The sequence below is a fragment of the Echinops telfairi genome, unplaced genomic scaffold, assembly GCF_000313985.2.
Source record: "Echinops telfairi isolate 266 unplaced genomic scaffold, ASM31398v2 ScPeMD7_7459;HRSCAF=8497, whole genome shotgun sequence".
In the NCBI taxonomy this organism is placed as follows: Eukaryota; Metazoa; Chordata; class Mammalia; order Afrosoricida; family Tenrecidae; genus Echinops; species Echinops telfairi.
In genome coordinates this window covers 1,424,509-1,446,052 of record NW_022111359.1, presented here as the reverse complement: position 1 = coordinate 1,446,052, position 21,544 = coordinate 1,424,509, and the positions used below count along the sequence as shown (strand labels likewise).

The following is a 21,544-nucleotide window of genomic DNA, read 5'->3' as shown; positions in this document are numbered from 1 at the left end:
GCATGTGGCTGCATGAGTCTGAAGAGGGATTTATGGACTAGTATTGGACTTATGTACTTGATTTGGGCTGGGCTGGATGTTTGCTTGAGACATAATATAAAGCTCTCTCTTACACATATATGAGTGTCACTGGATTTCTCTATCTAGTCAACCCGGCCCAACACAGAAGGTCAGGATGATGGAAGGTCTGGCAGTCACACCAGCATTGCCCAGTGAAACAGGGTAGAGGCTGAATCACAATTACACCAGACCTATTGCTAGGTGAGTCCTACAGAACAGTTGCTGCAAGATATTTCTTCTAATAATTTTGCAGTGTCCTCTGTGATTTGCTTGTTCTGTCTGAATCTACTCTCTTAAGTGATGGGCAGAAATATTACACAGATCCTGGCCAAATCTGCCAGTTTATTTTATAACATACTGTTGTTTGGACATGGTCATAATTACTCATGTATGCACTGACTACGGCTCCTCTCACGCTACAGCAGCAAAGTCTCTGAAAAGGTGACCAGGTGTCCTGAAAAGCCAAAAATATTTACTATTTAGCCCTTTCTTAAAACGTCCGATGAATTCTGCCCTAAATCCCTATCCAGAATATGTTTTGTTTCAAGTAGGCTTTCCTATAAGACATAAATGAATACCCTACTTTTGTATGTAGGGAAAAAAACTATCATGTCAGATTAAGTATGTGCGTATGCTTATTGCTGATGCACTTACCAAATGACTGCACCACAGGTAATGCGTACCCTGAAAACACATCAAAATGAGCCTTTCCTCCTTTCATTGTGCCATTCCTTCTACAATCTGTCTGCAGTGTTCCAAACAGAAGTTAGGAAGAGGAAGGACAGAAAGTGGGACAGTGGTAGTGCTCAAATAATTCCCCCAAGCACCCAGAAAACTAGGCTGAGCACCAAGTTAGAGGGGAGTTAAGTGAATACCAGCAGTTATTTGTGGACTGTCCACACCCACTCACCATGCTCTCACAATCCCTTTAACAAGGACATGGAAAAGAAGCAGGGTTTACCTCTGGACACCCAGGGGAGGGTTGGAGAACCAGGGTGAGCAATAAGCTAAGGGAGCATTGACGCAGGGACTGCAGGAATGTAGGCATTTCCATAAAATTACATAAATATCCTACTCACCGTCCAGATCAATGTGACCATTCTGACACGGCCACAGCTTTATTCAGAAGCATCAAAAAGGTAAATACAGGTGTGAATACAGGAGAAGACTCATAGTGTGACAGGCTTGATAGGAATGACAAGGTAGGTAAAGCATATAGTGGGACGATGCAGACCTGACACTCAGGAGTACAAGATTTTAGCATGGATCTGAGTTCCGGAAACTCCAGCAAAGTAGAGGAAAGTGGTGTGGCCTGACCTGGGCAAACCAAGGCAGAAGGCGGGAAGAACAGTGTTTACCTCTGGGGTGGGACACAGTAGGTGCAACAGGGTAGGTGAGGACAGTGGTAGGAAAGCACCCAGGAGAAGTTAGCCACAGGATAGCAATCCAGCAGGAAACACTTAGTCACACCCTCCACTGCCATCTGAAGCAGCAGCCCAATGCTGCCAAATGCAAGGCCCAGTATTGCTGCCATAGATCTTTACTAGATAATCTTCACTCGCATTCAAAGCCTTTTATACTTATCTTTGTAATAATTTCAGTTGGCTTAAGCAACATAGTAGCATTAACATTCTAAATGTGAAAAGCTGTGTTTAACACTTTTTTCTAGAGATTTCAATTTTTCCAAATCCTTTCTTGGAAATACATGTTTCGTCTTCCCTTTAGAATACCAGGGATCAGAGGTCCTCAGTCCCCTCTGACTCTTGCAGTTCATTCACTAAAATGACTCCCAGAATGCACGACAGGCATTACAAAACAACACCAACTAGATTTAATGTAAACATCAGCTTCAATTGATTGACTGTGGCTTTCTAGAGTGCTTTATTGAGTAGGTTTTTGAAGATACAACCTGGCTCAAAGAGATCAGACTTCAGGGATTCGCAATATCTGAAATCTCATTCATAGGGGAAACGCTGGCACCAGAGTTGCTGCTGCTGTTGGTGCCAGATCCACAAACGGAAAAGGCCAAATGTGAGAGAGTTCAGAAGAAGGCCATTATTAGGATCACAGCATGGGTATAATATTAATAGTAAAATAATAATAAATGGAGATATACATAGGACAAAGTCTAGAAGGACCCCGGTGTCAAACTTCAATGTCTCTAGGACACACTGCCTCCAAACAGATGAATAATTCTCAACAACTTGGAAGCTGCACTATGCCTGACTTATATGCTTTTATTGACCAGTCCTGAATAAGCTAAATCATGCCTCAAAATGTTCTTAGAATGAAGCCATGAGGTGGTCTCTCTAATCTTATCTGCTCTCACTCATTATCCTCAGTGGTAGTCAGACCCTCAGAACCTCAAAAAATTGCTTTCTGCAAGGGGACTACCTCAGTTAGCCATTCTTAAAGTATCTTATGTATGTCCCAAGATCCTGGAAATAATTCATTATTGATAGTACTTATTACCCAGAAGGTACGCGAAAAGATGAAAATGAACAATGTGCTGTTGAACTAGAGTCAGAGACTATGGGAATAATCTTGCAGTTTAAAAGTCCACACACAGAGGCAAACAGAAACAGCAGGAAGCATGTCTGTGTGCATGCACACCCACACGTTTGTGTTTCCTAGCTCTTTCCACATTGAGGAACCAGTAGGAATAAACGCATCTAACATCCAGGTTTAATAAAGAGGCAAAGGGAACTTGGGGAAAGGTCTGGTGTCAGTGCTCATGGAGGAGATAGGACAAGATGAGTCTCTAATAGCGGCAAAAATCACAAATCATAATAGGGACATGTTAAAAAAAGAGAAACCTATTAAGGGAGGTCCTAACAACCAAATTGTGATACTTTTAGCCCCACAAAAAGTAACACAGACTATCTTATATTGGTGTAAATGATTTAATAATAAAAGACAGAAATGGAAAATATATTCTTTGTAGAATCTTAATAAACAGAGAAACGATTGGAACAGAAGACATCTGGTAGGCACCACAGTAATCATCACAAGCATTAATTATCTAAGCTCACTAAAACTAGTAGGCCAAAATACAATGAAAAGCAGAATATTTGCAGTCTCAAAGCATCACTCCATAACGAGTTTAATAATTACAAAGGTAAAATAGGTAATTTTATAATAGGAAAGAAATGTGACTAATATGGAAACAAAATAATATACACTTAAACCAAATACAAACTCGTGTATTTTATTGTATGCAAAATAACATCAATAAAACGTCAAAAACTATAAAACCACATTTGGTCAAGATATTCCCTAACAGCTTCATTCGTAATGGCTAGAGCTTTAAGAAAAGTAAAATGTAGCGTGAACTAATAACAACACTAATGAGAACAGCCTCACTCTTACAAGCCTAATTTCTCCCACAGACAAAAGTAGCACTAGTGACCCCTTTGAATTGCTATTGCTTTCTTATCTATTTAGAAATGTTGTGCCTTAATCAAGTCTTTGGAAATTTGCTTCCTGAAATCATAATAAAGAGGATGAAACATCCAACTGTTGAAAGTCACTCCACTGTGAATTATTAAAAACTAAAGATTCTCCCACATCCCTTACATTCATAGGGCCTCTCTACACTGCATTCTATGTGTGGTAAGATCTGAGGAACACCTAAAGGCTTTCCCAAATCGCTAACTTTCATAGGACCTCTCCACTGTGAGTTTTTATGTGTCTGGAAAGGTGAGAAGACAGAATAAACGCTTTCCCACATTGATTACATTCAAAAGGCCTCTCTCCACTGTGAGTCCTTATGTGTGGAGTGAGGGCTGAGAGCTGCTTAAAGGCTTTCCCACACTGTTTACACACATAAGGCCTCTCTCCACTGTGAGTTCTTACATGTGCAGTGAGAGCTGAGAGGTACCAGAACGCCTTCCCACATTCCTTACACTCATAAGGTCTCTCTCCACTGTGAGTCCTTGTATGTGTCGTGAGGGCTGAGAGCTGCCTAAAGGCTTTCCCACATTCCTTACACTCATAAGGCTTCTCTGTACTGTGAGTCCTTATGTGTGTCGTGAGGGATGAGTGGTACCTAAAGGCTTTCCCACATTCCTTACACTCATAAGGCTTCTCTCCACTGTGCGTCCTTATGTGCGTCGTGAGGGATGAGATCTGCCTAAAGGCTTTCCCACATTGCTTACATTCATAAGGTCTCTCTCCACTATGGGTCCTTATATGTATAGTGAGGGCTGAGAGGTACCTAAATGTTTTCCCACATTGCTTACATTCATGGGGTCTCTCTCCAGTGTGCGTCCTTATATGTGTCGTGAGGGCTGAGATCTGCCTAAAGGTTTTCCCACACTCCTTACACTCATAAGGCCTCTCTCCACTGTGGGTGCGTATATGTGTAGTCAGTGACGACAGGTACTTAAAGGCTTTCCCACACTGCTTACATTCATGAGGACTCTCCCCGGTGTGGGTCCGTATGTGTTTAGTTAGAGCTGAGAGCTGCTTGAAGGCTTTCCCACATTCCTTACATTCATAAGGCCTGTGGCCACTGTGAGTTCTTTTATGTGCAGTGAGGTCTGAGGAACATCTGAAGGATTTACTACATTCCTTACAGTCATAGGGCCTCTCTCCCGTGTGCGTTCTCGTATGTTTTGTGAGGGAAGAGGCCTCACTAAACGTTTTACCACATTGATGACATTCAAAAGGCTTCTCTCCACTGTGAATCCTTATATGTGAAGTGAGGGCTGAAAGGTACCTGAAGATTTTCCCACATTGACTACATTCATGAGGCCTCCCTACAACATGTGCATTTATATGTGTAGTATAGGCTGAGAGCTCCCCAAATGCACTACCACACTCTTTGCACTTGTAGGGCAGATCTATGCTTTTCAAGTTTTTATGTAAAATGAGGGATGAGGGAAGACTGCATGTTTTACAACATTCTTTACATTTCTGGTCTCTAACATGTGTCCAAAAGGATGAGAAAGTACAGAAATGTTTCCCACATTCACTGCATTTATAGCGTTTCTCACCAGTGAGTGTTGTCACAGGAATCTTAAGTGTTGAGATACATGTGAAGTCTTTCCCACATACCTTACATTTACGGGGTGTATTTCCATTCAGAGTTATATCAGGAGTCATTAGGTGACAGGAACAACTGCAGGATTCTCCACATTCTTTATACTGACAGGTATTGCATCCAGTGTGAGAACTATGATGCTTATGTGAAGAAGGATCCACAAAAGTATTTCCATACTCACAGCATTCAATAGGACTTACTTTGGGGGCATTGCTTTGTAACACAGTGAGGTCTGGAATCTGGATGACGGTTTTCCCACAGTGATTACCTTCATTGCTTTCACAGAGGTTTTCTACTGTAGGGTTTCTGTTAGAAATAAGCAACATACTGTTGGACATTTTGATTTTGAGGGATCCCATTTTCTCATGACCAAATTGAGCATGCATTCTTTTTTTATTTTTTATTCTGACAGTTCTGATCTTTCATAGGTTACACCACTGAACCAAAATGCTACAACTATAGTCAGTGCTTTTAAAACTATGTGGCTTTCTGATTAGTGTGTTTAAGTATAACATATCTCAAGTACTTGATATCTTACTCATAGAAATGGTATATTGTGACAAGTACCTGAAGACATAAATTGACATCCACATTAACATACACCATTGTTGTTCAGTACCATTGTGTGTGTATATATCTGTGTATGTGTGTGTATGTGTGTGTATATATATATATATATATATATATATATATATATAAACAAAATGAAGTCATACATGGTCATACATGGTCAATGTACCATCCTCAAAATCACAGTTATATTTGAGCCCATGAGGGAGTTTCTGTTTTACTGACCTTCTACTTACCAAATATTATATACATATATGAAACATACATGATAGGGATTCAAAACATACACAATAGGGATACACGGAGAAACTCCATTATGATAAATTCAGACTTTCTACTGAGACAGTTCTCTTCGGAGAAACTCCATTATGATAAATTCAGACTTTCTACTGAGACAGTTCTCTTCTGTATGACAGACACACTCACCTTACAGTTCTCCTCTGGTCTTTCTGCTGGTCTTTGTGAACATGAGCTACAGAGGTTTTTCCTAACATGGAGGAGGAGGTGTTAGTCTTCATGAGCTGTACCATTATATGTTCGCTGGATAAGTTTTCTCCATCAGTAACGTTTGGAGAGACTGGCCCAATAATTCAAGTTAAGGTTCAGAATACAAAACAAAATAATTTATTAGGGGACAAAAGCTGCTGTGAACAAAGAAAAGTGGCATTTAGCTCTGTCAGCAGTTTAGTTAGAAATCAAGATACCAGGAAAATGAGGATTGAGAGTGACAGTGATATTAAAAAGGTGTCATTACAAGAGTTAAATTGAATCATAATGCACACACTACATTAAAAAATAGCATTAAAAAAGGTCAAGAGTCCGCATGTCCACAGGTGTGAGAAAATGAAAACTCAGAAAAGCTCAGATTATCTGTGAAGGTATTTCCCCTGACCAAAAGAAATTATTTCTAGTTGATTAATTAATATGCAATTTCCTCTCTCCACTTCCCTTGCACCTATGGGATAACAGGTGGGTAGAACTGACATACTTAACCTGGAGAAATACGTATCATGAGGAAAGACCGTGCAGACAACAAACATATCCGTGATATCCGACAACTACTTTGCTCTGTGTGGTCTCAGAGGATGGAGGTAAATATTCATATCACACTTGTACAACTGCTTACAGTCTCAAAACAGAAATATTTACCTTAAAATGATCCATTAACACAACACTTAAAAATTTTCAGTTTTTCATTACGAATGAAACTCCAGACTCAGATGACTGTATATTCACAGGGAAGCCAAAATATGGGCTCCACAGATCAAGGGCTAGGCCAGTTGTATTTATCAATTTATAAGCATTTTTCATTCCAAATACAAAAGGTCACTGATGACTGTTTGACTCCACTTGAGGGGAGCGGACCACAGAACTGTGTGTGAATGGGTATATTGGAAGGTGTCAGATGCAGCAAAAATAAGTAACTAAGGTTTCCTTGGGGGAAGGTGGGGGAAGGGAGGGGATAAAGGGGAGCTAATATTAAGGAGTTCAAGAAGAAAAAGTGTTTTGAAGCTGACTGTGATAGCAATTGTACAATACTGATTGATGTGATTGAACTGTGGAATGTTATGATATCTGTAAGAGCTCCCAACAAATTTTTATTTTTAAAAAGGTGATGATTAAAAGAGTAAAAAATATACATGATACCATTCTTACCTGAGGACACATTTCTGAAGGTTTCCATCATCACATCTATGTAGAGTTTCCTCTGAGCGAGATCCAGCAAAGCCCACTCCTCCTGGCTGAAGACCACAGCCACATCCTCAACGACCACTGAGTCCTAGAACATGACGCATTCTGGATCAGCAAGGTACCACATCGCCAATGTCCCCAAGAACAAAGCATGAGTGGAACAGTCCTGCAGAACTGGGAATTCAGGATTTGAAACATGATTTTGTTCCATCAAGGGTTCCTCTAAGCACTTCCTACTGACTGCATCCTGTCTCATAGACGTCTGATGCACTGAAATAAATTATCTGTAGTTTGAAACTAATTAAAAATTTGCACCGCTTGTCTGTCAGGTTGTTGTACTGTTGTGGCTTGCGTGTTGCTGTGATTCTGGAAGCTATGTCATTGGCATTTCAAATACCAGAGGGGTCACCCAGGGTGAACAGGTTTCAGCAGAGTTTCCAGTCTAAGAAGAAGTCTGTCTCCTGGAGAATTAGCCACTGAAAACATTATGGATAGCATTGAAGCATCACGAGAGATGGGGAAGAGCTGCCTTCCCACAGTAGACTCCACGACATGGATGGAGTAAAGCTTCCAAGAGTTTCATTTGCTGATGAGGCACAACTCAAAACGAGAAGAAACAGCTGCAAACACACACTCATAACAGGAATGGGGATGTACATAGAACATCAGGCTCATGTGAGAAATAAGTTACCAGGCTGGCTCATCTTTAGCAGAGAGCAAAGAGTCAGGTAGCTATGAAATAACCAGGGCACCAGTTGATAACCATTAGATTAATTACTACAATGTAAGCACCTGGGGTATAGATTGTGGGACCTGGATGAATGAAGAAAAGGGGAGAGGAGGACGGAATCTGCTGGTGGAGGGATGGGGGGTGGGGATAAAACTCTGTGATGCTAGGGGAAGATTGTTAACCCCATTGTACTCAGCCAATGAGGAACCAGGGGAACAGGCTTGCAAACTGGCAGAAAAAATGCTTTAGGAGGAGCTGTGTAGCACTTTTTTGCCCCATTTGTCTCTGGGTTTGGGAACCCTATTTTGCAAAATCAAGCAATAAAGGTCTCTCTCTTGCCCAAGTGAGTAAAGATTGTATTTGTTGAGTGCTAATCAGCTAAAATCCTTTGATGGCCCATTGTTAAACTCCTATGGGAGAAGGCAGTCCACCCAGTTCTCTTTCTTGAGAGACCCATCAACTTATGTCCAGGTCAGGGGTTTATACTGATCGGCCAGGTGCCAAGAGGAACCAATGCTGTGTCTGGGAATTTGACATTTCTCACACTTGGTGAAGTAGGTGGTCAGTGAAAAAGGAGACAGCCCCTCAGTAAGATGGACTGATGAAATGGCTGCAAACACAAGTGTGAGGATGGTGCAGGGCGTGGCACTCTTTTGTTTCGTTGTCCATAGTGTTGCTATGAGCTGGAACCTACTCAAGGACACCTAGAACAACTCTTCTTAGGCTTCCTTATGTGTTTTGACTCTCACAAACTTGTTTTTATTTTCTTTAGCTTCAGTTTGACCTTGTAGATGAGAAACTGATGACCCATTAGACAGCTGGTCCCTGGCCCTGACTATTGGCTAATGATATTGGTCTTTTCCATCCTCTCTTCTCACAGATGTGGTCAATTTGATCCTTATGTTTTCCATCTGGCAAGAGTGAGGTACATAGTTGCCTTACGTTGGAGACGGTGTCTGCAATGATATTCTTTATCTCCAACGCACGCCTTCCAGACACCAGTAATTACCAACTCACCCGACTCATCAATTTCAGACTAAGAAGTTGGTAGATTCTTCAATTCCTTCATCACTGACTTTCACAGTTGATGCATAAACTTGAATTAGTCATTCCCAGCATAGTAAACCACGACTATTGGGCTAAAAAAGTCACATTCGTCCATTTTGGCTGACTTGGGCCTACGATCAATTTCTAAGCATTCCACTTCATTTTTGATGATTTCCAATTTTTTACGTTCATACGTTGTACAGTCCATATTATGGTTATTAATGAATGTTTGCAACTGTTTCTTCTCATTTTGTAGCATGGCCTGTCAGCAAATGAAGGTCCTGAAAGATTTACACCATCCACGCCATCAAAGTTGACTCAAATTTCAGGAGGCGGCCCTTCCCCAGCATATTTTGAGTGCCTTACAACGTAAGAGACATATGTTCTGACAATGTTCTGTTGACACTCACATGAAAAGGATAATACTGGAGTATTATGAGTCAATTTATGCTACAAACTTGATAATGTAGGTAAAATGGACCAATATCTTATAAGATAAAATTTACCAAAACACATATAAGATGATTATCAGAATAGGACTTTATCTAGTATATCAACAAGTAAAAACAGCACCAAGCTCAGATGGGTTCACTGATGTACTCTACCAAAGATTTAGCCAAGCAAGTATATGGAATTCTCTATCTCTTCCAGAAAACAGAAGCCAGGTAAATGAGGTAGCTAGTTTATTGTGCCAACCTGGCTGATAAACACATGTGGGGTTAATTGAAGGGCGGAGGGATAAATGGCTTGGTAAGCCTCGCCTTTTGAGTTCTCGGGTCTCTTGCTTTTTGATGGTCCGAACAGGGTGAAGCTGCCTTAGCCAGTTCCCTGCTCCAGCTAGCAAGGCTCACTTCCTGCAAGACATCCCTGAAGGAGAAGCCACATGGACCTACCCCGATGCAGCCCTGGGTGCTGGAGCAGCTGTGTGGAGACCCCTGCCAGAGCTGAGATGCTTACACATTCACTGACTCAGCTTTCCTCCTGCAGTCGGCATCATTGCGTCTGTTTTGTGAGATGGAGGAGGACTTTGTGGATTGGTGTTGGGCATATGGGTTAATGTTGGACTTGTGGGCTTGGGGAGCACTGGGTTGGGATGTTTTCTTGATGCACACTTAGCCTTTATATAAAACTCTCTCTTACACACGAGTTTCTGTGGATTTATTTCTCTGAAGTACCCAGACTAACACATTAAATAATTGCAAACGAATTTTACAATATTATTATCACCCCAATACCATAAGTAAACACAGACTACAAGAGATAAAAAGCAATAGCCTGCAAACTGGATGATCAGAATTTATGCTCAAATACATTTCCCTCCTTGATCTTAGATTGTCTTGCTTGCAATCCTTGGTTCACATGGGTGTGCTTTTTCCGTGTGGACTTTCCCAGCACCTCACTTAGATGACTACTTGTTTTAAGACAAGCTTTTAAGACCTCAGATGTTTTCTTTCTAATAGCCGAGCACATTCACTTTCTTCACCACAGTTTGCTATAGTACTCATAACTTTAGTGATACCTTCATCAAGGCAAGTATCAGGCATGTGCCTTACTTACTACCCTTATCTCTTAAAATAAACTATTTCCTAGAAAGGTTTGTGGGTTCTTAAAAAATCCTAAGAACTACCCCCTCTTTGGCTCTGGCCACTACGAGTTGTCACCATCCTCTATCGTTACAGAATTCCTGGGAGATTGTGGAAACAGGACCATTTCTATCTGCATTCCCAGCCTATGGACACTTCCACACTTTTAACCATTTTAAGCCTGTGGAACATACAATGCCTACCTATATTTTTCACCTCTGAGGCTTAGTAGGAAGTTGCTAACCTATATTCAGTGCATGCTGCCCTTGGGTGGGGTCCTTAGGACTGTTAGAATCCCACCAACCCAAGCACCAGAGACCATTCCAGGGATTTGTGTCTAACAAATGATATAAAATTCCATATTATTCCCAAATCAATTTTTTCATTTCTTCCAAAATGCTTTCCATTACTGAAAATATGTGGTTTTAAAAACAACAAAATAATAATAATTTGGTCTTAAACAGGTTACAAATGCTTGCTTTCTTTTCCCTTATTTATCTATTTCTAAATGCCTTGATAAAGGACAAAATTTCTTGTCCCTCTCAGGGATGTATTAGGGGCTGTGGAAAAAAAAAAAAGAAAAAGTACACACCAACATCTCTCATGAACATACATAAACATATATATGTCATATATAAAACTCCCTCCTGAAATATTAGAAAATTAAATCCAACAATGGGCAATATCAACTATACACTGCAGATAAGTGAGATTTATTTCAGGCACGGAAGATTGGTTTGACACTGAAAAATCAATTCATGTAACCCATCACATCAATAGGTTAAACAAGAACTTATCAATAATTACAGACAAAGCACCTAACAAAATCAGAATAATAGTTCTTAGCAAATGAGGAAAGTAAAGAAATATCCCCAATTTGTCAGGATCCCACCCGCCACTCCTGATCAACATTTGTACTAGAAGTTGTAGGCAGGGCAAGTAAGCCAGCAGGAAAAGCACACAGATTTGAAAGATGAATTGGTTGTCTCTACAGAAGTCCCAAAGAACGAAGAAAGCATGCCCGACCCTCATCAACAGCGCCCAAGTGGCAGGATTAAAGGTCAGTGTACAAGTTGATTGCTTTCCTACATGCCAGTAAGGAATGATTCCAAATTGAAAGTAAAAACACAATGACATGTGCAGTGGTAACAAAAATGACATCAAATAAATCTAACAAAGGATGTAAAATATGAGAAAATCCGTAAAATTCTGATGAAACCATACACATGTCTAAATAGAAGAGCTCATGAGAAAACTCAATATTGTTACAACATCAGTTCTTCTGTATGTGGTCCACGTATTCAGTGCAATCCTAAAATCCAAGCAAATAATTTTATGACTATTGACAAACATTTTATAACATTTACATGAAAAGAGCAAAGGCTTGGAGGAACCATCACAAAAGAAAAGAACAAAATTGGAAGACTGGCACTACACCACTTCAAGACCAACTGAAGCTGCACTAACTAGGAGACCATGTATTGGCCAAAGAACAAGTAAATGGATCAATGAGATATAAAGGAAACCAGTAACAGGCATACAAATTGGTCTTCGGTTCTGTGAGTAAGGACCACAGGACACTCAAGGAAGAAAGGGCAGCCTTTTCAGAGATGGCACTGAGAGACCTCTGCACCCAGAGTACAAAGAGAGGAGCTAGATGGAGGTCTGATACTTTTTACAAACAAAGCACTAACAGTTAATACGAAACTCCAGCAGAGAAGACCAGGTCACCTGAGTGCGGTGGTGGTTTTTAGATACAATGCTGACAGCTCAGTCAGCGAGGGCGCTAAGTAAGTAAATATGCCTGATTTAAAATTAAAGTCTTCTGTCAGTGTTTTGATAGAAACACTGTATTATGTTTTATCTGTTTAATGTTTTTCTATGTAGTATGTTTAATACATTTAACTATGTATCATCTGCAAAATAGGACTGTTAAGAAAAAAGGAAAAGAAAAGCTTTTGTCCCGCTAAAGACACTTTTAGAGAATGAATCTCAGTGGCATCAAGTAGAGGGCAACTCACAAGAAAGACCCGACAGGGCAGGGCTGAGCTGCCCCCGTAAGGTTCTGAGACTGTAAATCTTTACAGAAGTAGAAAGTCTCATCTTTTCCCTGAGGAAAGAATGGATAAGCCCAAATCTGAGAGGAAATCTATCCAAAACATGTACCTGATATAGGATTAGTATTCACAATAGAAGGTCCTTGAGCAGGGCCAATTGTTCAGGTTCAGGTACCAATACCAAAGTTTGTGGTTTGAACACAAGAACAATTGTGGGGGCGGCGCAGGACCAGGCAGTGTTTCGTTCTGGTGTGCACATGGTCACCGTGAGTCGGAACCGACTTGACAACACTGAACAACAGCATAAGGCAGACAATGCTTTGTGTACCCTCCAATAATCATGTATCAGTATTGGCTAATCAATTGTGACAATACAAGATGCTATGAAAACCAAATGGGTGGTGGATTTTGGAGGAATTAGGGGTATATATGAAATCTGTATGTGTTAGTCCGGGTAGACTAGAGAAACAAATTCATAGATACTCATATGTGTATACGAAATTAATGATCCTAATGAAAACATTATAAAACAATTATACCCAAATAGACCAAAATACATTTAAAAAGTAGATAATTCTTATAAAAACGGTTCTCCTCAGATAGTTATTTACAAGGCATTTAAATAAAATTCCAAGCAATTTAATTAATTTTTAGAACTTCATATAAAAAAAAAATACATGAAAAATGTTTGGAATTGTAAATGTCCACAAATACCCAACATATTTTAAGGAAAAAGGCATGACGGGTAGGGGAGGGGGCCTTGTCCAAACGGGTCATATTTACAATTATACTTTAATATGTTCACAAACGTTCCATTAGGCAGTGCATGATCAGTGTAGGGAGTCACAAATAGACAAATGGAGGAAAAGGCCCAGCAAAGCAGGCGGTGACCGAAAACACATCTTGGACTTCAGTTCTGTGGGCGATGCAAGTAAATGGAGACCTTGAGTGGCCCAAAGGGTTAAGCGCTCAGCTCCAACTGCAAGTTTGGTTGTCTGCAATCACCCCTGGGCACCTCTGAAGAAAGATGTGCTGATGTACTTCTAAAAGGCCAACCCCCCAAGTCAAACTTTTTGTCATCGAGCTAATTCCGACTCACAGCGGCCCAGTAGGACAGGGCAGAACTGCCCCTGTGGGTCTCCGAGACTGCCGCTCTGTAAGCCTCATCTTTCCTCCCCCAGGCGCTGGTGGTTTAGAACGGCTGACTCTGCAGTTAGTAGCCCAATGAGCAACCACTCAGCCAGCAGGGCTCCACTGACAACTCTACAGAATGCAGTTCTATCCTGCAACGCATGGTGGCCCCATGACTCAAAACCAGCTCTACAGCAAATAGATGGTCTTAAGACAGCAACTGATGATCTGATGGAGATACTCTATTATCATGTATTCCACACGCAGACAACCAATCCCAGGTAGACTGGTTTTAAAGACAAAATAATAAAAATGGCAATACTTTGAAGAGTTATAAACAAATGATCTTGGGGCATAAAGTTAGAAGATTCTTAAGAGTAAGACATAGGGAGGAGATCACAAATTCAGCGGTATTAAAACGACAACTCCATCAAAGAGCAGGGAAAATTAGTGAGGACAGAAACCATCTTGTACTTGAAAAAAAATGTACTTGAAATAAATCAATTACTGCTTTTATTGATGACTCACGCTCTTACTAGTAAAACTACTTCCAGTTTAATGATGCCGACGCTGCTAGGTGCCGTTGGGTCGGTTCCGACTCACAGGGACCCTGTGACCGGCAGCAGAGTGAAACACCACGTGCCCCTGCACCACGGTTACACTCGTTCTTATGCTTGAGCCCACTCTTCCAACCACTGCGCCAATCCCTCCTCGTCGCTGCCCCCGTTTCACCCATTGTGACATCCTTCCCCAGGACCTGGTCTTTCCTGATAACGTCCAAAGTGTGTGGCATGAAACCCTTGCACATTCTGGCTGTACAGCTCCTCTGATGATTTAGGACCCAACTACTGATAAAGAGTTCTATTAAACCAAACCGATGAAGTGAGGTAAACTGTGACCCATGGAGACCCTGCAGGGCAGTGCAGGACACGCCCGGGGTGTCCAAGGCTGTATCTTTAAGGCAGGAGACTGTCATGTCTCTTCCCCTTGGGAACAGGGAACACCGTGCATATGACAAGAGCATGAATTACAGCTCCTTCGAAACCACTAACCACGGATATCAGAGTCTGTTCATACACTTTATGTCAGCTAGGAGAACGTTATAACGTGGCTAAACTACTTAATTGTTACAAAGAGCACTGGCATGACTTAAGTCAATGTAAATACTTCTTAAGATTGTTCTCAAAATGTAGTATGTGTTACAATAACCTTTAAAACAGTTAAAATAGGAACTCTTCTGTTTGAGACATCTGTCTCCATTAAATTAACAAAAGAAAGAGACATCTGGATACAAACACACCAAATGACCGATACAGTTTCTCCCAAAGGAAACTGAACCCAAGGACTTAGACACACACACACACACACACACACACACACACACACACACACACACATCTCACAGGTGGAGCTTCTTCAGCAAAATTTTAGATTTTAGATTCCAATCGAAGACTAGAGGGCAATAGAACCCCAAAGGGACTACATACCAGGGATAGGAGGGACTTTGCTCCAGGTACTCTGGACACTCTCAGGAGAGGTCAGTCCTGGAAAACCTCATCTCGCTTGGTAAGGTAGAAGGGCAGGAAAGAGGAAGGTGCATTGACACAGTGGCTGCATGGACAGACTCAAACACAACAACGGTAAGGGCAGTGCAGGATGGTCCAGTTGCACAAAGAGTTGCTGCACAACTCTTTTATGTTGCACAAAGAGTCGCTGTGGGTCAGAACTGACTGGCTGGCTCTTCAACAGTAACAGGAGAGACCAGTCCCTGGAAAGGATGTCATGCTTGGTAAAGCAGAAGTTGAATGAAAACCCTCAACAAGACAGACCAACACAGTGGCTATGTGGCAGGCAGTTACATAATCTACTGTCAACTCGAGGAAAGGGTGGAGTCTAGCCTGCCGATCAGGTCATAGCCAATAAGGATTCTGTGTGGGCATGGCCTTCTCCTGAGGATTCTGAGAACTCCAGTCTTCCTCACTGGGGGCCAGACACACTTTCTCTTTGCTACACATTCCTGTCAACAAGCCACATGGATGGAGCTGATGGAGCCAAAGCCCTGGAGCTGGAGGAGCCACATGGAGACCCACGCCAGAGCTGAGATGTTTCCACTGCCACTGAATCCACAAGACCTTCTACCCACTGGCCCGTGATCTTCCTGCATTCAGCATCATTGCATGTGCTGCGTGAGTCTAAAGAAGAATTTATGGAATGATATTGGACTTACGGACTTGATCTGGACTGGGCTGAGATGTTTTCTTAATATACAATTACTCTTTGATATAAAGCTCTTTCTTACACACACGAGTATCTATGAATCTGTTTGTCTACTCCACCCAGGCTAACACAGGCTGCAACCGTGGTTCTACCATAACAGCTGCGAGGACGGCACAGCACTGAGCGCCCCTCTGTTGTGCACAGGGTCAAGGTGGGTTGGAGCTGACATGATGGCTTAGGCACAGCTGGGCTAAACCTGGGGAGAAACAAAGCCCCGGGAATTGAACCAAAATTCACGGACGTGTTTTGAACAATGAAAGCAGCACTGTAAAGCCAGGAAAGGAGTGCACCAGGGCTGTAGCCTTTCATTCCCCACACCTATTCTGTCTGCTGGCTGAAGAGGTCCCCCGAGAGGCTGGACGCTATAAAGGAAAAACCAAGGTCAGGGTTAGAAGATTAACGACCTGTGATGCGCAGATGACGCAAACTTGTTTGCTGAAAGTAGGGAGACGCTGACGATCAAAAACTACAGTGTCAAAGCAGATTACCACTCAACATAAAGAAAACAAAATTCCTAACAAGTGGACCGATAAACAACAATTAGGGTAGATGCAACAAACCCAGCGCAGCCATGAGACTTCATTTTACTTGTATCTAGAACCAACACTGTGGTCAAGTCAACAATAGGTAGACTGCATTGGGTAAACTGTCTGCACGCCATCTCTTTAAGGCAGCGGTTCTCAACCTGTGTGGCATGACCCCTTTGGGGGTTGAACGACCTTTTCACTGGATTTGCCTGATTCATAACAGTAGCAAAATTACAGTGATGAAGTAGTAAAAATAATGTTATGGTTGGGGAGTCACCACCACATGAGGAACTGTATGAAAGGGTGGCGGCATGAGGAAGGTGGAGCACCCCTGCTCTAAGGTGTGAGAAAGCAAAGACATCACTCAGAAGACTAAGGAATGCCTCCCATACGCCGTGGTCTCTCCAGTCGCCTGAAATGCACGTAACGCTGGACAATGACTGTGGAAGACAAAGGAGAAATCGAAGACCTTGTGCTAGGGTGTTGGTGAGGGATATTAAACACACCACGGATGCCAGAAGAACAAACCCATCTGTGTTGGAAAAAGCACAGTTAGTACATGCTGAAGAAGCGAGAATGGCTAGACTTTTCGCACCGTACTTTAGGCATGTCCTCGGGAGGGGTCAGTTGATATCTAAGGATGTCACGCTTGCTCAAGCGATCAGAGGAACGAGGAGGAAGACTCTCGGGGAGATAAGTGGGCACAGTGGCTGCAACAAGCTCACCCAGGGATGGCTGGGAGGATGGCAGAGGGCAGCAGTTTCATTCCTTGTACACACTCACTCATCGCCACCCGACAGGACAGGGTTAGAATGGCCCCTGTGGGTTTCCCAGACTGTAACTCTTGGAGTTACACCATGGAGTGGCTGGTGGTTTTGAACTGCTGATCTTAAGGATTGCAGCCCGTCACATAACCAGAGCTCCAGTGCAGACAGGGTGGTGAAGTGAGAGGGAGACCTAGACTGGAATCCGGCTTCCCACACCCTTGAAAGCCTCAAGATACACATACAGAGTGGGTCTGGAGACCCCACCCAGGTTCCGGCTGGACTCAGTACCAGCACCCGCATGCTCCTGGTGGTGTCAGGTCACCTGGACACACTCTTGCTCTCTTCTAGCCCACGGCGCTGGGTGAGACACGGAGCCGTCTGCTTGGACCTGTGCAGAAATGTCCCCCGGGCCTAGCTGTTAGGGTTGAGGGTGGATCTGGAGGACCCAGGTTTGGCCTCCACAGTCAGAGCAGCTCCGTGTCCAGGCCCTGGTCAGGAGACTGCTGTTCAACACAGAACAGCGAGATGCCGGGTAGAGATGGCAATGCTGCGGCTGGTGCCAGCTCTGAGACGCCTATATGGACAGTAAACCCAAGCATCCAAATCTTGAAAACCCACCCTCCGATGTACTGAGGGAGGCCCACTGACAGTCTCCCAGAGCTGTTCCTTGGCCTCCTTGGTCATCTTTTGTCTCACCGAGCAACCACGGTCCCACAGCACATGGTTGGGGCAATTCATATCAAGCCTCACTCACTTACGCTAAGAATAACCCTGTTCCCCAAAGAACTCACCATTTCCTCACTCCAGCTTCCAGAGGAAGAGAATGTCTTCTCTGAGCCCAGCAGTCGCTTCAGGAAGAGGGATGGGGGTGGGCGCAGAGCTCCGGACAGCTAGCGGCAGATGAAGAGTTGGGGCCACACACTAGAGCCGTGGAAGTCCTTCCTTGTGATTCACGGATGTGGGCGATGGCTGCCCCAGGCCCCCAGCAGCCTGGACTACTGGACTAGTTCTCCTGCACTGACCTGGCGACCTGGAAGAGAAGGAGGATGGGAGGAGACGGTGCTGAGGAAGCAGCTTCCTCCCAGACGCCAGGCACTGGGCCTCGCCGAGGGCACTTGGACTAGAGGCAGAAGCAGCTCGGACTGCGGTGCACCACCTGCACTCTCCATGCTGCTCTGTGGCCCCTTCCTTTTGCAAACTTGACGGGAAATTTACTTGCACAGCTAGAAAAACAGCCAGGATGACAAATTTGAGTCTTTTGTTCTCTGGGGAGCCAGGGGTCCCATATGGAAATTGTGGGTTCACAAACTATATAATTTGGTCCCTAATCTGACATTTATGTGGGTGAGTTTTCAGAAAGAACCTACTTTCCCAAGTTTTGTCATGAAACTCATTGCGTTTCATTCACTTTTGGTTATGTGCAGTTACAACCTTCTGTTGCGAGGTTTGCTCATCATTGTTAGCATATTTATTCAACGGGATCAGTGGGAGGACCCTAAATCACGTGGGCTGACACAGCGGCTACAACGACAGGCTTACACAGCAGTGACTGTGGGGGTGGCTCAGGGCAGGACCGGGCAGGGCATCTTCTGCTGAAGACGGGGCTGGTTGCCGGGACTCAGATCACTCCCTGGCCCAGCCCAGCAGCGATCGGATGCCTGTCCCTTTCATGAGCAGCGTGCCTGCCTCCTCCTTGTTCTCAAAGCATGGTGCCGCCAGAACCTCAGCTTCGGAGAGGCCTGGGAGGAATCACTCAACCCCAAAGCAGGAATCATCTGTGTTCTCTGAGAGCAGCTCCCACCTCCGTCCCCATGTCTTCTCACCCCGCTACCCTCTAAGCAAGGAGCACTGGTGAAGCTGCTAACTGCATGATCCGCTGTTCAAATCCACCAACGCTCCAGGGAAGAAAGAGGAGGTCGCTTGCTCCCGTGAATACTTCCAGCCCAGGGCACCCTCGGGAATCGACTCCAGGCCCTGGATTTTGAGCTTGCCCTTGAAGCTGACGTGGACTCTTTAGTCTCTTGACCTCGGTGAAATGTTCTCAGCGAGCATGAACCTTACACCAGCATCTCCCTTTTTTGCATAATTCTTCTTCCTATTCTCACCTAGCCGTGTCTACTTTTAAGCCTTATTCTTATTTCTGCAGTTATTCTTTCCATCAAAATGAGGAGCTTATTCAGTGATGTAGAATCTCCAGCCTTAGCCCAGAATTGTTTAATCAAAATCCACATTTTAAGAGCGCACCTAGAGTTTGCACACTGGCCTTCACGCAGGAGAGGCATTCTCATGGATACTGCAAGCAACTCAAGGAATGAGCGTCCTGTCACCGGATGCTTGTACTCCCTTGCTCGGGGGCAACCAGGCTCCATCCACAGCCAGGCCCCCTCACGTCTCCCTTCACTCGTTCCTAGCAAGCGCCTGATTCTATCAGGGTTGTCTTTCCAAAACCTGTTTGGAGCTCTCTCAAAACTCACTGTCATCGAATCCATGCCGACTCACAGCACCCCCTGGGGGTTTCCGAGACGGCAACTATTTACAGAAAGCCTAGTCTTTCTACCTCGGAGCTGCTGGTGGTTTTGAACTGCCAACCATGTGGATCACAGCCCAGTTCACGACCACTATGCTGCACAGGAACTGCTTAATGGCGCCCAGTGGACAGTCAGAAAAGCCCACAGTCATCAGCAAGGTTCTAAAGGACCTGTGGCCGTCACCTCCTCCCTCCTGGCTCACCCCACCCCGTCCACACTTTGTTTTCCCTGCTCCCAACCTCTTGTGACTTTTACCAAGGAACGGTACTGGCTTCCCCGCTGCCTCGGGAAGGGCAAGCTCCCAGTTTCCAACAGAAATGCTCTTTCTGCTCCCGCCGGTGCTTCACGATGCCCGCCCGACACAACCAGCCACGCAGCTACATAAAACTAATTTTCGGAATCTTCCCTTGAATAATTTTCCTCTTGAAGCTGTCTCGCCTGACTCGCGGGCGAGGCCCTTAGGTAGCAGACCTCCCGGTTTTCCGTGGTTTATGAAGCAGTCTCCCATTGAGTCTGTAGACCTACGGGAGGCACTGTGTGCTCTGCTTTCTTGTCCTTCTGGCCCGTGACTCTGATCATGGAGGGCGCACAGACTACCACCCGTGTACAGGCTCGGGACCAGCACCATCCCCGAGGCTTTCTGCGAAGACACACTCCGCTCGCTCCGTGGGCATGAGCCCAGGTGCCCACTCAGGACTGAACACAGGATGAGCGCGATCAAGGAGCTGAAGCTTTGCTTTTAGCTTTAATGAACTTCAATTGAAATGGGAAGTCTGCGTAGGGAACACGAGGCGCCCTGGCTCCGAGGGACCAACACAGCAGAGAGGGGGTGAGAAGCGCCATCCCCCCACTGCAGAACCCCAGAGGTTTGGCTCTGCTGGACTCCTGCCACACAGGGAAAGAGAAGTGGCTACAGAAAAGGCCATCTTCAACCCAATTTGCCTGTATTTACATGATCAAGGTCAATTTCAACCTAAACTGATCCAGCTCTTTCTGCAGCCTATAGTGACACACTCTCTGAGGGGGCGGCATTTGACGTGAGACCGGCATTGCAAGAAGTACCCAATTCCTACGGCTGAAGCACTTTCCTCCAATCAGAAGAAACGGACGAAAGGCACATGGGCATCTTTGAAAACGTTTGAAAAATGTGTCAAGAGCTCAGCTTAAATGAGTTATGAGTCTATGTGCTATATTTCTTCCACCTCCTCATCCATGGCTGGTAACCATTGGGCCATACACATTTGCCTAATCTAGATATACCAAGCGGATTTTGTTAAAAAAAAAAAAAGATTATGCTAATGGCATTGGACTTTCCAATTTCAGTTAATGATGTTAACCTTTATTCCTACCCAGTGATTTCCAACTTGTAAACGTATACCAAAGATGAGGTATTTGGGGCAACACCGAGGTGTGGCTGACCCTGGAGGATCTGCTGAAGGAGCCTGATTAATGTCATTATATGCCTTCCATTTTTGCCTCATTTCTAATATTTTTTTGTCCCGACACCAGAAATGGGCATAGTTGGTGCTCC

At 43.9% G+C, this 21,544-nt stretch overlaps 1 protein-coding gene across 3 annotated transcripts; it reads right to left on the bottom strand.

The window, feature by feature from the left end:
• Positions 1-2,947: 2,947 nt before the first annotated feature.
• On the bottom strand, positions 2,948-18,505 carry LOC101662736 (zinc finger protein 433-like). Of its 3 annotated transcripts, none has more exons than XM_045300017.1 (4): positions 18,277-18,505; positions 7,331-7,454; positions 6,101-6,251; positions 2,948-5,410 (listed from the first exon to the last, which is right to left on the bottom strand). In XM_045300017.1, exons 1-4 carry the CDS (start codon positions 18,277-18,279, stop codon positions 3,718-3,720), a joined length of 1,971 nt encoding a protein of 656 aa, XP_045155952.1. In that variant the 5' UTR covers positions 18,280-18,505; the 3' UTR covers positions 2,948-3,717. The 3 variants fall into 3 exon arrangements, with proteins under 3 accessions (XP_045155952.1, XP_045155953.1, XP_045155954.1); XM_045300018.1 differs by having other exon boundaries at positions 6,101-6,161; XM_045300019.1 differs by lacking the exons at positions 6,101-6,251; positions 18,277-18,505 and having other exon boundaries at positions 7,331-7,403.
• Between the last annotated feature and the right edge of the window lie 3,039 nt (positions 18,506-21,544).

Coding starts and splice junctions, on each gene's coding strand:
- LOC101662736 (XM_045300017.1), bottom strand. Junction 6,252..7,330: donor CTTCAGAAATGTGTCCTCAG/GTAAGAATGGTA, acceptor TTATTGGGCCAG/TCTCTCCAAACGTTACTGAT. Junction 5,411..6,100: donor GACCAGAGGAGAACTGTAAG/GTGAGTGTGTCT, acceptor TATTTCTAACAG/AAACCCTACAGTAGAAAACC.